The following is a 15,526-nucleotide window of genomic DNA, read 5'->3' on the forward strand; positions in this document are numbered from 1 at the left end:
TACACTTAATGTAGTAAATAATGATCTGATTTCTGTGGGAGATGATATAACACAATTACTCTATTTCTCTTTGGACCACCATGCCATCAACTTACTTTGTGAAAAACTGATCATGATAAACTCTCAAGCAGAAATAAGTTACATTATTGTCAAGACACACTAATGTGGACATAAAAAGTGTATTGTAGAAAGAGCAGGCCGGAGCACAGGATGTGGGCCTACAGGTTAAGAACAGAATACCTTCTTAAGGGCCCTGGGGCAAAAATGAGCTTCTGGGCCCCCCTTCATTGGTGCTTTATACAGTATGTATACCTATTTCTTCACACACTTAAATGTTACATAAATCAATTTTAATTGATTTAGACTTACTGCACAAGTGATGCACTAGATGGTGGTGTTTTCTAACCGGTTAGGCCACTTTTGATGTTTCTATGTGAACCACTAGAGGAGCTCTTTCGCAATCGTCTCAGTTTGTGTGTGAGACGTCGATGTGAACCAGTTTTTTCAGTTGAATGTAACACAGCTAACGTGATGAGGCTAAGCTAGCTGTCAGCCAGGCATCCACGGGTTTTGCTGCAGAGTTAGCTAGCTACCGGATGCTCCCGGTGTCGTATCCTACTGGCCGTCTTGACATTCCCTCAACATTCCTGGACGAATTCGTGTCGACTGACCAGAGTCCGCGAATTCAGGTCCATTCCCAATCTAACCTTTCCCCGCTGGCGTAATTTAGCTGGCTTGCCGGCTAACTGAGAGTTCACACCCGGAGAACCGGATTTACGAGGTAACGTTAAGTTAGCAGGCGGACTAACCTACGGCTAATAGCGTATCTATCATCGGGAGGAAAGGCATCTCCTCCAAGGAAAAACCGGGGTCTGACATAGAAAAGGGAGGCCGTCTGTTAAACGTGTAGATACACGTTTATATATTTCTCAAAATCACCAATCTGGCTGCTAACATTAGGCCGATTTAACACCGGTGAACAGTAAGCTAACAGTTAGCAATTGTATTAACTTGCTAGTAATGTTTTGCTGTTAACGATTTACCGAGTGAGGCAACTAGCTAGCTAACGTTAACGATAGCTAGTCATAGCAATTTTAAAGTACCTAGCTAAGCAACTTCAGTTCATAAAAGTGTTAAACTTGGCATGCCATTGTCAATAAAATTGAGACTATGGTGAAAGTTAGCTGGCTACCTTTTAGCTTGGTATTATTGTTATTTTAGCTAATATTGGCCAATTGAAGTCTTTCAATGTTTTGACTGATTGGGCTTAACATTAGCTAGCTACCCAAGCTAACGAATGGAAAGTAACGTTGTAGCTAATAAAGTTAAGTTGTTCCATTTGAGAAGTCATCAAACAGACTTTATATACACGCTGTCATATGTGAGCTTTAAAGCCGGTAGAAGTGAAGTTTAGCTGTTTGCTCAGGATTTGTTTAGTGGCTAACGTTAGTTGTTAAACTAAGTTTTGCTGTGTGACTTCGCAGAGTTCCACTTAAGGACCACACCCAGACAAGATGTCACTTCATCAGTTTCTGTTGGAACCCATCACCTGCCACGCGTGGAACCGCGACAGGACACGTAAGGCTCAAATGTGTCCTCCTTTATTTCAAGAAAACCATTTCCATTGCTTAATTCGAGTGTATCACTCACATTACCAACTTGTACACTGCATACCTGTTATAAGTAATGCCTTTGAAAACAAATGATAATAGCATATTTTATTTGAACAGGAGTGCAACTCCAGGCAAACAAAATATTATTGTTCCACTGTTTGTTTTCAGGATTTGTTAACTTTTTACATTGAGTAGTTTAGCGTGGCATATGGCACATACCAGAAACTGGCTTAGCTTGTTTGTTTTCTGTAATTCCATTATGTTAACCTGCTGTTTTTCCCCTGCAGAAATAGCAATCAGTCCAAATAACCATGAAGTCCATATCTACAAGAAGAGTGGCAACCAGTGGGTTAAGACCCATGAGCTGAAGGAGCACAATGGACACATAACAGGTATTTAATCAGACTGCATTAGACTTGTATTCCTGTGAGTAACCCACAAACAAGTGTTTCTAGAACTATCATTAACATGAGCTGACACACGTCTGATTCTGAATAATATATGTATAAGAGTGTGCTGTCATAATTTACTTCACTATTTGTGGCAAAAATCAGTCTGTAATTACGTAATCTGTCTTTGTTGTGTTTTAGGTATTGACTGGGCTCCCAAAAGTGACCGTATAGTGACATGTGGAGCAGACCGTAATGCCTATGTGTGGTCCCAGAAGGAAGGGGTATGGAAGCCAACACTGGTCATCCTCAGGATCAACCGAGCTGCCACCTTCGTCAAGTGGTCTCCACTGGAGAACAAGTTTGCAGTTGGAAGTGGTGCTCGACTCATTTCTGTCTGCTACTTTGAGTCTGAGAATGATTGGTGAGACTATTTGTACAATCGTGACATTTTGCTGAAATTAAATACAACCATAGACACAAGATTATGGCCAAATTGATATTTCTTGATATTATTTTGCTTAATGTTGTGATTGGGAATATTAACCAGTTATTTTTGCACTTTAATATATAGTGTGTTGTCACTTCCAGCCACATGAACTACAAATGTATTACTTTGGGACACAGCAACAACCCTAAGGCAGATGTGGCACTGAATCTATACCTCACTGGTTTGAAACCAAACTACTGTATTTCCAAATGACTGATTTAAGATCCACTCCAAGGCTTGAAAGGTTCTCCTTTCCAGCACTGCGTCAGTCAGTTCTGATTCAGTTTTTCCAAGTGTAATAAGTCTCATCGTCAGTCTAACCAGGGCTGCCTGTTTCTTCATCTTCATTTTTAGTTTTTGTCACAAGGATGTTTGTATTAATTTGACAGTAGACAATAACAGTCAATAACAGTTTTGCTGAACTACATTCACAATTTGTTGCGGTATAACAGTTCAATTGATCATTGAACTTAGACAATAAATATTGGTTAGAAGAAGTGCTGAAGTTTTTTCACGTTCCATATTAAAGATATCCGCTTTTTCAAATTCTTCAGGTGGGTGAGCAAGCACATCAAGAAGCCAGTACGCTCCACCATCCTCAGTCTGGACTGGCATCCCAACAACATCCTGCTGGCTGCTGGATCCTGTGACTTCAAATGCAGGTGAATGTCGTAAATAGTGAAAAATCTTATGGGACAAGAGATAAAGATGAAATTATTGAAAACCTGCCATCGTCCTCACTCGCTCTTCTGCATTCTGTGTTTTTTTTGTTTTTTTTGCTTCTATTCTCCCCACCCCTCCCTCTCTGGCCTCTAGGGTGTTCTCAGCCTACATTAAGGAGGTGGAAGAGAAACCAGGCCCCACACCCTGGGGCAGCAAGATGCCATTTGGCGCTGTGCTAGCAGAATTTGGAGGAGCGGGTCTGTATCTGTTTTTATGTGATCATAAAAGTCCTCTTATGACTTGCAGTAACGCTTTGAACTAAACCAGAGCTGCTTTTTTTACCCACATTGTCAGGTGGAGGGGGTTGGGTCCACTCTGTCTCTTTCTCAGCTTCTGGTAATCGCCTGGCCTGGGTCAGCCATGATAGCACTGTCACTGTGGTGGACAGCTCCAAGACTGCCAGGTATATTAATTTCTACCCATAGAGAGATCTTGTTTATGTTTGTAACCAGCAGGTTTCTCAGATTAAACATGCCCTGTGGAGTTTTTTAGTAAACAAACAAATGTTATGTTTACATTCAGTGATACTCAACAAAACGCATTGTGTGTATCCTTGAGGCCTAGCAAATGTGTTGAGTGCATTTCCTTCCACATAAAACATTTTCAAAGTCCATTTTAAATCATGCATTGTTTACATCAATGTTTACTAGCTTGCAGTCTTCTTTCACACTGCCTATGATGGTGCATTGCTGCATTCCCCTTTTGTGCATTACCGCCACCTCTTGATCAGTGCAAAATTGTAAAACCATCTGCAGCACTGTGCTTTGTCAAGTCTACAATTAAGTAGAATTTGCCCTGTTTTTGTTAAATATTTCAGTGGGTGAAAATGCCCCTACACTCACTGTAACTGGAGTTCCAGTGAAGGAAATAATGCTGGAAATTCAGACAGTATAGTCCAAAATGATTGACATGAGTGAGGACTGAGTGAGAAGTTTCAGCTACTAATGCAAAAGCAGGTACATGATTTAGAACTGGACCTGTTACCTTTTTGTTTTGTTTTTACAACTACTAAAAACAGAAGAGCAGATCAAGTGTTCATCCTCTAAACCAAAAAGTGAGATGGGATGGAGAGATTTCTCTTTCCAAGCAACAGATGTGTATAGATGGGGAGATGTATGCAGCTAAGCAGTTTCATGATCCCCAAAAAAAATGACTAAACCCTTTCATGAAATTAAAATCTCCCACACATTCATCATGTTGAAAAAGCAATCAGTCACATAAAAAACATTTACACAATCAATGTGGTGTTATTTTTTTCACTACACACACACATATACATATATATATATATATATATATATATATATATATATATATATATATATATATATATATATATATATATATATATATACTTTTTTTAATTTTTTTATTGGCCATAGTACACATGCCATGACTTGTAATCTGATAATCTTCTCACAGTGCCAATAAGGTGAGAAATACAGTATAAACAACCACTTACATAATGACATGTCAATAAATTGCAGGTGACATGCAAAACAGTTTCAACACCCTCTGTCTGGAAACCCACACACTGCAGCCATCAAAGCCCAGTTTTTTGTTTTTGATCACAAAATCGTAATTTCTGTGACAGCATACCGAAATTGTTTTGTATAAGTACAATAAACCCATTCAACTCTCAAGATGATAATTATTTGGGTGTGTTTAGTCCCTCACAGCTGAAGACGGAGTTCCTTCCTCTCCTCAGTGTCATTTTTGTTTCAGAGAACAGTCTAGTAGCTGCGGTAAGAATAAATATACACACAACATACTGTATTTCCATGCTATGTTCCAGTATACACTAAGTAAGCAATGCCATTTTAAATCTGTTGCCTGCTCTCTTTAGGGCCACGACTGTTGCCCCATGCTGTTCCGTTGCGACGATGGTGGAGCGCTGACATTTGTGTCAAAGCTTGACCTCCCCAAGCAGAGCATCCAAAGGAACATCTCTGCCATGGAGCGCTTCAGGAACATGGACAAAAGAGCCACCACCGAGGACCGCAACACTGCCCTGGACACACTGCACCAGAACAGCATCACGTAAGTCAAGCTCACTGGGATCAATGACGGGCAGGCCGTAGAATTTATCTTAAGACACTTTCACAACGACAGTTATCATTTTTAGGTTTAGATACTCTCAGATGTTAAAAATGTTCGGTAAAAGTAATTCAAAATTAGAGGAGTTTTAGTCTTCTGAGTTTTCACAATTTAATCGATGTGTGTGTGTGTATGATTCCAATTTTCAGTTGTTGGCATAACAACAGTTTGCCCATGTGCGTTACACTTTGTTTATATATAGTAGGTGTAAATAGAAGGGATTTTAAGTGTTTATAATTTCCAGTAACAAAGAAGAAAAACTTTGAGGTCCCTTTGGAGGCTGCACTGAGAGGTGTTTTTAATAGTTTGTTCTCAGTGAGTGGCTACTACTTATTAGAAACACCTCGGTTGACACTTCTAAGAAAATTTGAGCAAAAACTGAACAATTTAACTATCACGATTGTAGGATTTATTGCAGAACTGCTATATTGGACTGCACAACTTTTAGCTTGGTGCGTCTAATAAACTGGCAACTGATGGTATTTTAACCCCTTAAATAGATGAAAAATCGGTGTAAAAACAACACGTTTCATGTTGGTTCATGCCGTTTTGTTCCGCTAATAAGGGTATTTCCTTTTCCATCAAGGATCAGAACTTGGTCCACACATCACACTCTGTCTTGGCAATACAGTGAAATACATCATTATGCTTTGCCATCTTATAACTTCTTTACCCCTTTTAAAAATTGTCTTTATGTATCTACACGTCTGGTCCTCAGCCAAGTGTCGATCTATGAAGGAGATAAAAGGGATTGTCGCAAGTTCTGCACCACAGGCATCGATGGAGCAATGACCATTTGGGACTTCAAGGTACAACACACACACACACACACACACACACACACACACACACACACACACACACATCCTTCAGAGATTCATTTTGTCATATCTCCCAGCTCTAACTCTCTCGTGTGTTTCTGTGTTTACCTCCTCAGAGTCTAGAAGCTTCTATCCAGGGTCTCCGCATCATGTGAAGAAATCTTATAAATGAATGAAGAAACGCAGCAGGCCTCACTTCTCCCCTCGACCCCCCCCTCCCCCTCTCCTCTTTCCACCTCACCCCCTCTCTGCTCCTGCGACGCAGCCAGTAACACATAACTGACCGCCTAATCGAGTGTCTGCTGAAGCACTGATCAGACCATAACGCACTCTTGTGGGTGTGTGCAAACACTCTCTCACACACACACACACGCACACGCACACTAAAGTACACTCATACACTACACGCACACACTGAGCTGACGTGTGACATCACTGTTGATTTTTTTTGTTTGTTTTTAAATGAAGGTTAACCAGGTGTCAAAGTGGGAAGCTCCTCTGACACGTATAAAAACGTGGCGTGAAATGTGTGTTTTTATGTTCTCTAACCTCCTGTACCAAAAGTTGAACACAAAAAAGGTGCGTTTTATCCAAAAGTCAGACTGTATGTCACCTCAGATCAACCTTAACATGATCTCTGAATATCAATGTTTAGTAGAACGGAGGACGTGATGCTTTACTTCCTTGGGTCTAGTAAATATTCTCCCGCAGGTGAAGTGATTGTGAGGTTATGACCCGGGTTATTGATATTCTGAGGTCATGTTGCTGGTTGGCTGTAGAGAGCTGTATAGGATCTGATGGTGGAGAGAGAAAGCAGTTGTCTGAACTCTGTGTGGAGTCACGGCTGGCCAGCACTAAGCTCTGTAGCTACTACACTAAAACCACACAAGATGGAGGATTTCTATGTAACTGATCATGAGGTAGGCATGAAATAAAGATGTACATTTACAGTACACAACTCACTCGACTGTTCTCTTCCTTTGTCTTTGTATCTCACAGACCAGATACCTGTAGTGGATCTGCAGTACTAGTTTTGTTTTCATTTTTTTATCTGCATTCCATATTTGTGCTTGTGGGCTTAAAAACTTTCTTAGGCAGAGAGTAGTTGGAGTATCAGTTTGATTGATTAACTCCTAGATTAAAAGTCAAATAATCAGGTAAGATGAAAAGGACCATATTTACTGTGCTCTACGCAGTTAAAGTAACAATCATGTGTTTCCTCATTGACCTAATTGTGCATTTATTAATGGCTTAAATGACACAAGTAGGAACCTTGAGAAGAAACCCTTGAAACTTGAGTAGTGCATCAGGTGCTTATCATTACTCTTCTAAGTAGCCATGGATTGTTTTTGTTACTGTATTTGTAATGCATTTTGAACAAGTCTTAAGTGTTTACAGACCTGCTGGTGGGAGGCTCTGTGAGGCTGTGCATCAAACTAAATGCTAAAGTCAGCATGCTTACACTTTGCAGGTAATTTGGTCCATAAACCAAAGAATTGGAGATATTTCAATTTTAACCTTATGGTAGTGCTAGATGGATTTGTGTGTCATGAATGTGACAAAAGTTCATGGTAATCCATCTGATCTTGGTTGAGATATTTCAGTTTGGACCAAATTGGTTGATCAACATTGCCATCCCTAATAAAGCCATTTCACTAGCATGGCTAGAAACACAAAAATAATTGGAGTAACAGAGCAGACTGCACCGGTACCATACAAACAAAATCCAAAAATGTACATTAATTAATACACATTGCCAGAGTCACACGGGGGGAACGTAGGGTGCACGGTGGAGCATCGCTTACTGTCGCCTCACAGCAGAAGGGTTCTGGGTCTGGCTCCATCCCTTCTGTGTGGAATTTGCATGTTGGGTTTCTCTGGGTCATCCAGCTTCCTCAAACAGTCTAAAGACTTGCAGGTGTTAGGTGAATTAGTGATTCTAATGTAATGTATCTGTAATGTATCTGTGAATGGTCTTTGGTCTCTATGTGTCAGCCCTGTGATTGGCTGGTGTCCTGTGCAGGGTGTACCCCGCCTTTCACCCAATGTCCGCTGGGATCGAGCGACCCAGCAAAGGATAAGCGGTTACAGATGATGGATGGGTGGATGAACATTTAAATAGAATTGAGGCATATTAAGGGGTGTTGAATTAAGGTCCCATTGTAGGTCCTTGTATACATAATATAATTCCACTGTGGCAAACACTATAGAATTTAGTTTTAAACGATTGTAGGTTTTTAACCCCCAAATGGAAATGATGTAATAAGTAAGGGAAATTCTACACCAGCACAGACAGGAAAAGTCGGTAACACTTTACTTGAAGGTATCTACATAAGAGGGACATGACACTGTCATGAACACAGTCATGACATATGAACCCTAACCCTAACCATAAGTTGTCAAAAACCGAATGACATTTACTAAAAGAAGCGTTCTGTCATAAACGTTGTTTATGACTTGTTTATAAACGTGTATGACACGTTCGTGACAGTGTCATGTCACTCTTATGTAGATACCTTCAAGTAAAGTGTAACCTAAAAGTCTGATCTATAAGAACATCCATGGCTGATCTTAAATTTCCAGAGTAAAAGTGAGGGGATCTTTCGGGTAAAGCTTGAAAAGTCAAACTACATGAAACAACAGGAGCAAATACTGTATATTCTATATTCTAAGTCAACAACTGTTCTTCTCCTGACGCCACCCTTTCCTCCACCCTTTTGCAGTTTACTTTTCGTCCCTCCCCTTCTCCTTGTTCCTCTTTCTTTATGCAGAATTGACCATATGTCCCTCCCTCTTTTTTTTTTTTCTTTTTTTCTTTCTGAATATACTTCTGATTCTGTGATTGCTAAAATGAAGTTTGCTCGCATTGTTGAATCTGTAAATCCTGTACGCATTCTCCCTTTCACTTCCTTCCCTCTCTTCCTCTTGACCTTTCCTTTCCCTCTGTTTACTCTTCGCGTCGTTGACTGGCCAGAGTCCGCGAGCTTGAACACCCTCATCTTTATTTGATCCACCACCTTCCTCTGCATCTCTCTTCTTTTCTCTCTCTCTCTCCATCTCTGCAGCTATTCACCCATTCAGTCCGGCCCTCAGGGTAAGTAACCTAGAAAATATTTAACAGTTGACTGAGTATGTTTAGACATGTCAGTAACGCAACACACACATCCACCCCCACACACACACGCACACTTTGTAAGTGTAATGCATTTCAGGAAAAAGCTAAAAGCATGCAACAATCTCTCCAACCTACACACACATTCACTTGACGTGGAAGTTATGTTAAATTCGTTTTCTGAAGTTGGTGCTTGTAAAATAACAGTGTGATGGAAAGGTTTGTCTTGATTTCCTGGGTGTGTGCTCTCGCTGTGAAGTGTAATGTGTGTTTGGGGATGTGTTACCCTTGACCTGCATCATTCCTCTCATGCGTCAGAGTCTGGATTTCATTAACACAACCTGAGTGAGATAAGTTCAGTGTGTTTTTCTGTGCACACAGGGTTAAATCAGCTGATAGTGGAAATTTTTACTCCTCAAAGTACCTGAAATAGTCTGGACCAACTCTTCTCAGTGTGTCTTGATAAATAGTTCTGTAAATTGAGTTATAGTTTATAGTGTAACTTTGTTGTGTGTTTTTATTTCCCTTTCAGCTTCTTCCTCGTAAAAAATGTTTAACTTCTGTTTTTCTAGACTTGACTGTTATCTCCCAGCTAACCAGCCGCTGGTTCCACACACCACTTCCTGTTTTGTTTCTGACATCTGATTGGTCATGGCGTACCATAGTTTCCTGCTGGAACCAATTAGCTGCCATGCCTGGAACAAAGATCGAACCCGTAAGTCTGCTTGCCTCCTCTGATTGGTCACTTGGGGTTAGTATTTCAGAGGTTCTGAGTCGCCTCCTCTCTGAACTACACACAGTTTTAATCAGACATCATGGAACATCTTGCTTCAACTAGAGTCTGCGCCAAAGAACAAATAGTGTAAAAGTCGGTGGTTTGTGATTGGCTCCCAGGTGGGAGAAGGTATTTCCTGTTTCCTGTAACAGTAAGGGCGGCGTCTGGAGGCCTTTCTGAGAGGCTCTTGTGCTCTGTTAGCTGCAGGAAACTAATGCCATATTTGGCTGTTTCGATCAGAGCTTTGGTTTCTGGGCAAAGCAGATGTAACAGCAACTGTGGTCGAGTTGTTGAGTCATACATTTGTAGTTTCACTCAACTTGTAAGCGTAACACTTCAGTTTGCTAAACTTGCAGGCTGAACACTCAAAAAACAAAAATGCACACTAAAGCACGGATACTGCTGCTCTCAGACAAACACTGCTTCTGACTCATCTGCTGACTTAAACATGTGCAGGGTTTGCTACAACATTATGGGAAGGAAGGTTGCAGTTCTCGCACTTTGTCTATTTAAAGATACCATGTGCTGCCTGCAGGCAGATACATACTGTATTTTTCTAGTTTTCTCTGTTCTCATGCACCCAGTCAGCTGTTCGGTGTTCCGCTTCACTGATCAGCCCCACAAACTTCTCCCGTCAGTCACTCTGTACTTTGTCCTCACACTGGTGAATTTCCTGTTTATATGTTTCAATGATTTGCAGTGCTTTTTCTGTGGATGCACAGTGCACTTAAATGTGTTTTTATGCTTCAGAGATCGCCCTGTGCCCCAACAACCACGAGGTCCACATCTTCAAGAAGGATGGGACCAAGTGGACCAAGATCCACGAGCTGAAGGAGCACAACGGGCAGGTGACAGGTGAGACACAGTCACACACACACAGACACAGTTATTTACTTTAACAACTTTTGTATGTTTCCCACAAAGTTTAGAGACAATCAGGTGAATATACAAAATTAAGTAAAGTTCTTGGGGGTCTGTGTGATATTATAATGAACTTTGTCAAGTAGCAAATAGTTTAATAGCTCAATACACTATTTCATTTTCAGTGACTGGTAATACATTGCCTTGCTGCAAATTTAGCTAAAAACGGTCCTCTCCAGTGGTACCTAATAAACAAAAGTGGAGAATTTTAAGTAACAGTTCGACATTGGGAAATACACTTATTTGTCTTCTAATTGAGAGTTAGACGAGAAGATCTATACCACTTTGCAAAGTGCAATAAATACAACACCACTTTTTGCACTTGGCACTTTAATTATTACAGTTACTGTTTAAGATGTCGTATTGTCTGTACAGTCATACGTGTCCTTCTTTTATGTCCTAAGATGTTTCGTTGATTCTCTGTTCATGTTTTTATGTTGATTTTAAAATGATTTTTCTGTTACATGTTTGTGTTGTGAAGCAACAGATTGTAGCACTATGCCTAAGACATATTCCCCCTCTGGGACAATAAAGTGTATTCTATTCTATTCTGTTCCTGTCTGTAAAGTGTTGCCAATCTTCTCAAGTAACTTGTAGTAAAAAAGCAAATTTTCAAACTTTTCCTTCAAATAAATATGATGAATGGACAGAGATAAGATAACAGTCAGAGTTTCTTTCTCCTGCAGGTATCGACTGGGCTACAGACAGTAACCGTATAGTTACTTGCGGAGCGGACCGTAACGCCTACGTGTGGACCCTAAAAGAGGGCACATGGAAGCCCACCCTGGTCATCCTCAGGATCAACCGTGCTGCTCGTTGTGTGAAGTGGTCGCCACGAGAGAACAAGTTTGCCGTAGGCAGCGGCTCACGCCTCATCTCCATCTGCTACTTTGAGCAGGAAAACGACTGGTAAGGTTTTACAGGACTGCTTCCTGATAGCTTCCAGCCCCTAATTTACATGAAAGGCTGAATTTTATTATTATAAACCATACGTTTCTAGCATGCTGTGCTGTTACCTACAGGTGGGTGTGTAAGCACATCAAGAAGCCGATCCGCTCCACCATCCTCAGTCTGGACTGGCATCCCAACAACGTCCTGCTGGCTGCTGGATCCTGTGACTTCAAATGCAGGTATCAGTGAATCAAAAGAGGAACACAATTGTGTTACTAAACTTGTGAGGAGATTTTGATGACTACATTTAAAGGTCCCATGGCATGAACATTTTTTTAACAATAATATGAGTTGCCCCAGCCTGCCTATGGTCTCCCAGTGGCTAGAAATGGCGATAGGTGTAAACCGAGCCCTGGGTATCCTGCTCTGCCTTTGAGAAAATGAAAGCTCAGATGGGCCGATCTGGAATCTTGCTCCTTATGAGGTCATAAGGAGCAAGGTTACCTCCCCTTTCTCTGCTTTGCCCGCCCAGAGAATTTGGCCCACCCATGAGAGAGAGAGAGACATCATGGCTTTCAAACGAGCAAAGTGGCAGTTGGTCCAGGCCACACACCCCCCTCTCTCCTCCTCAATAGCTACAGACACAGAAAGTAAGGAAAGCTCATTGTGGGACTGGCTCTAGTAGCTGTGATTCTGCACCAAGGCTGAATTGCGGGAAAGAGACTTCAGATACAGTATTAGGGGACCACTGAGGCCTATATAAAAGCATCCAAAGAGCACCATGTCATGGGACCTTTAATACCTACTACTTCTGTCTACTCTGTCCGTCATGAAAGAGGGATCCCTCATTTTTCATTCTTTCTCCCATTTTTTGTGGAGATTTTCGTTATTCAAATCGAGGCTCTTAAGTATAAATTGTATCATGTGCCGCACAGTTTGTAAAACCCCCTGAGAAAAAGGTTGAGTTTTTCGCTGAAAACATAAATGAAAACGACTTAGACCCCTATTGTAACTTTAGAAATCAAAGTCTTAAAGCAACACCAAAGCATTTTTCCTCTTCGGTCCCCCTACAGGTTGGAAGCGGAATTGTCCATTACAGTTTCTTATGTCTCATTCGAACTACAGATCTGCTACCCGATCTGGCAGACTTGCATAGTGCGGTTATAGCCGATAGAGGGCCGCAAAGCGAATGCAGGAGTGCCGTTCACGCTGTTACGAGCTGATGAACCACTGAAACGATTTTGGAAACATTATTTTAAGGTACAAAAGAAATGTTTGGTGTTGCTTTAAATATAAACTAGGCTAGCCTAATCTAAAGTCCAATCCTGTTCTTGATCATTCCACAAAAAAAGACAGAACAGAATAAATAATACATCAAATTGTCTGGACCTCCCAGTATTGATCAGCCATTGTTTTCATCCTCTTTGCCTCCTTCTCTCTTCCTTGTATCTTGTTAACATCCTGAACCATCTCGCCCTCGCCCACAGGGTGTTTTCAGCCTACATTAAGGAGGTGGAGGAGAAGCCCGGCCCCACTCCCTGGGGCAGCAAGATGCCGTTCGGGGAGATGTTGTTTGAGTCTGGCGGGTGTGAAGCAGCGGGTCAGACCTTAGCTGGAGGCGGTGGTTGGGTGCACAGCGTTTGCTTCTCACACTCCGGCAACCGCCTGGCCTGGACCTCCCATGACTCCACTGTGTCTGTCGCAGAGGGAGGCAAGACCGGCACGTAAGAGAGGGCGGGGCAGCATGCCAGAGTCTCTGTGTGTTTGAGTGTGTGTTGTGGGTGTGCACTCTGACCTTTGTTATTACTCCACAGGGTGAACAGTCTGAGCTCTGAGACACTTCCACTGCTGTGTGTCACCTTCATCACTGAGAACAGCTTAGTAGCAGCTGTGAGTGTTCAATACATAATCCAACATTTATTATGTTGTTAATTAATCAGTTTATTCTATCCACATTTACTGATTTAGATTTTTTACGAATGTATTCTGCAAGAGAACCAAATGTGAAACACAAATGCAATACTAACTGATTTATTACAATCTGTTACAACCAAAATCACCAGCGCTATTTGGTATTTTATTACCATACTGATGTTATATCCTGATGTTATCTTCCAGCTTCACCTGCATTGCATCCTCATGTGTTTCTGTTGCTCCAGGGCCACGACTGTTACCCTGTGCTGTTTGTGTATGACAGTGCCAAAGCCAGCTTGACATTTGGTGGCAAGCTGGACGTTCCTAAGCAGACGGCCCAGAAGGGCATCAGTGCCAGGGAACGTTTCCAGAACCTGGACCGTCGGGCCTCAGAGACCCAGAGCACTGACAATGACCTGAACACCCTGCACAAGAACAGCATCAAGTGAGGAGAGAAAATAGACATAACTTCTTTTTTGAAGGCGTGCATCATCATCATCATTATCATTATCTCTGTTAAACAAGCGTTTTTTGCTTTTTTTTTTGCAACATTTTATGTTTGTGCACAGAGTTTAAATTGTCTCAAACAATATTTCAGTCAAATCTCAGTGCTGGAAGGAGGACGAAACCAGTGCACCAAGTTTTGCACCACTGGCATGGATGGTGGGATGAGCATCTGGGATGTCAAGGTAACAAACACACACACACACACACATACACATTGCACAGTTTACACAAGAATACATTGATGTGGTCAAATCTTAATTTGTGTGATAGCCTGTTGACATGTTTTCCCAGATATAATATGAACATTGTTTTCAAATATTTCTTTTTTTCAGACTCTGGAGTCTGCAATGAAGAACTTAAAGATAGTATGAACTGAAGTTTACATCACTCCACCTAAAGTATATTAGCTTCTGGAGATATGAAGAAAATCTGCTGCCTTACACAAAGCTTCTTGGCCTTATTTTAATCAGTTTTTTTTTATATGCAAGTTAAACGATCAGACTCGGGTCTAACAGTGTTTGCAATCCCTCTGAAGCTCACTGCTGAGCTTGTTAAACTCAACACTGTATACAGAGGGACTGACCACAGGTCTGCAAACGATACTTAATGAGTTAGATTAGTTATATCAGAGAGAGCTCAGTCTGAGCTAAATGCTTAAAGCAGGCATTTTATATGAATCACTATGAAAGCTTATGCTGGTCATAATATGCATTTAATAAATGATTGCTGTTACAGTGCTCAACAATGTTTGGTTCATTACAGTTGTGTCACATACGTAGCTTATTGTTTTTGGAAGTCTGGGGGTTTCAACAGCATGAGGATGTTGAGCTCGACAGTTCTTGATCTTAGAACCTCTGCTCCTTGAAGGGATTTAGTAAAACACTTCCATACATTTGGGATATATTCTTACCTTCAATCTCTTGTATGGATTCTACATTTCCCATAATGCAACTTGCCAGTATCTTGCAATAGAGTCTAACTGACTAGTAGCCTATACAACTCCACTGCACATCTCAAAATGTGTAGCCTCTCCATCAAACCATCGATAACCCAGATGACATCACTATGACATCATATGGGGTTATTTCTTTCCAGACTTGACAAAGCTCCTGCCCGGCCACAGAATATAGGCCTAGCAGCTGTTTTAGTAAACTGACTAGAAACTGTTTCTTGCTAGCTGAACACAATAAAACACTTAACATTCATCATCATATTATATCATCCAGCCTCAAACTCCGTGCCTGCATCGCCACCTAGAGGTAGAACCAGGAAA

The 15,526-nt window shown here is 41.2% G+C and overlaps 2 protein-coding genes across 3 annotated transcripts; both read left to right on the top strand.

Moving 5' to 3' along the window:
- The first annotated feature begins 468 nt into the window (after window positions 1–468).
- Window positions 469–7,095, top strand: arpc1a (actin related protein 2/3 complex, subunit 1A). Of its 2 annotated transcripts, none has more exons than XM_039797245.1 (11): window positions 469–781; window positions 1,485–1,578; window positions 1,901–2,005; window positions 2,204–2,426; window positions 3,047–3,154; window positions 3,309–3,412; window positions 3,510–3,618; window positions 4,885–4,960; window positions 5,062–5,255; window positions 6,031–6,121; window positions 6,250–7,095. In XM_039797245.1, the coding sequence occupies exons 2-11, from the start codon at window positions 1,515–1,517 to the stop codon at window positions 6,286–6,288; spliced, it is 1,113 nt and encodes a 370-aa protein (XP_039653179.1). In that variant the 5' UTR covers window positions 469–781; window positions 1,485–1,514; the 3' UTR covers window positions 6,289–7,095. The 2 variants fall into 2 exon arrangements, with proteins under 2 accessions (XP_039653179.1, XP_039653188.1); XM_039797254.1 differs by lacking the exon at window positions 469–781 and adding an exon at window positions 961–982.
- Window positions 7,096–9,089: 1,994 nt separating this feature from the next.
- On the top strand, window positions 9,090–14,995 carry arpc1b (actin related protein 2/3 complex, subunit 1B). The gene is made up of 10 exons (XM_039797280.1): window positions 9,090–9,227; window positions 9,818–9,960; window positions 10,771–10,875; window positions 11,628–11,850; window positions 11,964–12,071; window positions 13,320–13,556; window positions 13,647–13,722; window positions 13,992–14,191; window positions 14,345–14,435; window positions 14,586–14,995. The coding sequence occupies exons 2-10, from the start codon at window positions 9,897–9,899 to the stop codon at window positions 14,622–14,624; spliced, it is 1,143 nt and encodes a 380-aa protein (XP_039653214.1). The 5' UTR covers window positions 9,090–9,227; window positions 9,818–9,896; the 3' UTR covers window positions 14,625–14,995.
- Window positions 14,996–15,526: the final 531 nt, after the last annotated feature.

This window comes from Perca fluviatilis, chromosome 1, assembly GCF_010015445.1.
Source record: "Perca fluviatilis chromosome 1, GENO_Pfluv_1.0, whole genome shotgun sequence".
Taxonomy (NCBI): domain Eukaryota; kingdom Metazoa; phylum Chordata; class Actinopteri; order Perciformes; family Percidae; genus Perca; species Perca fluviatilis.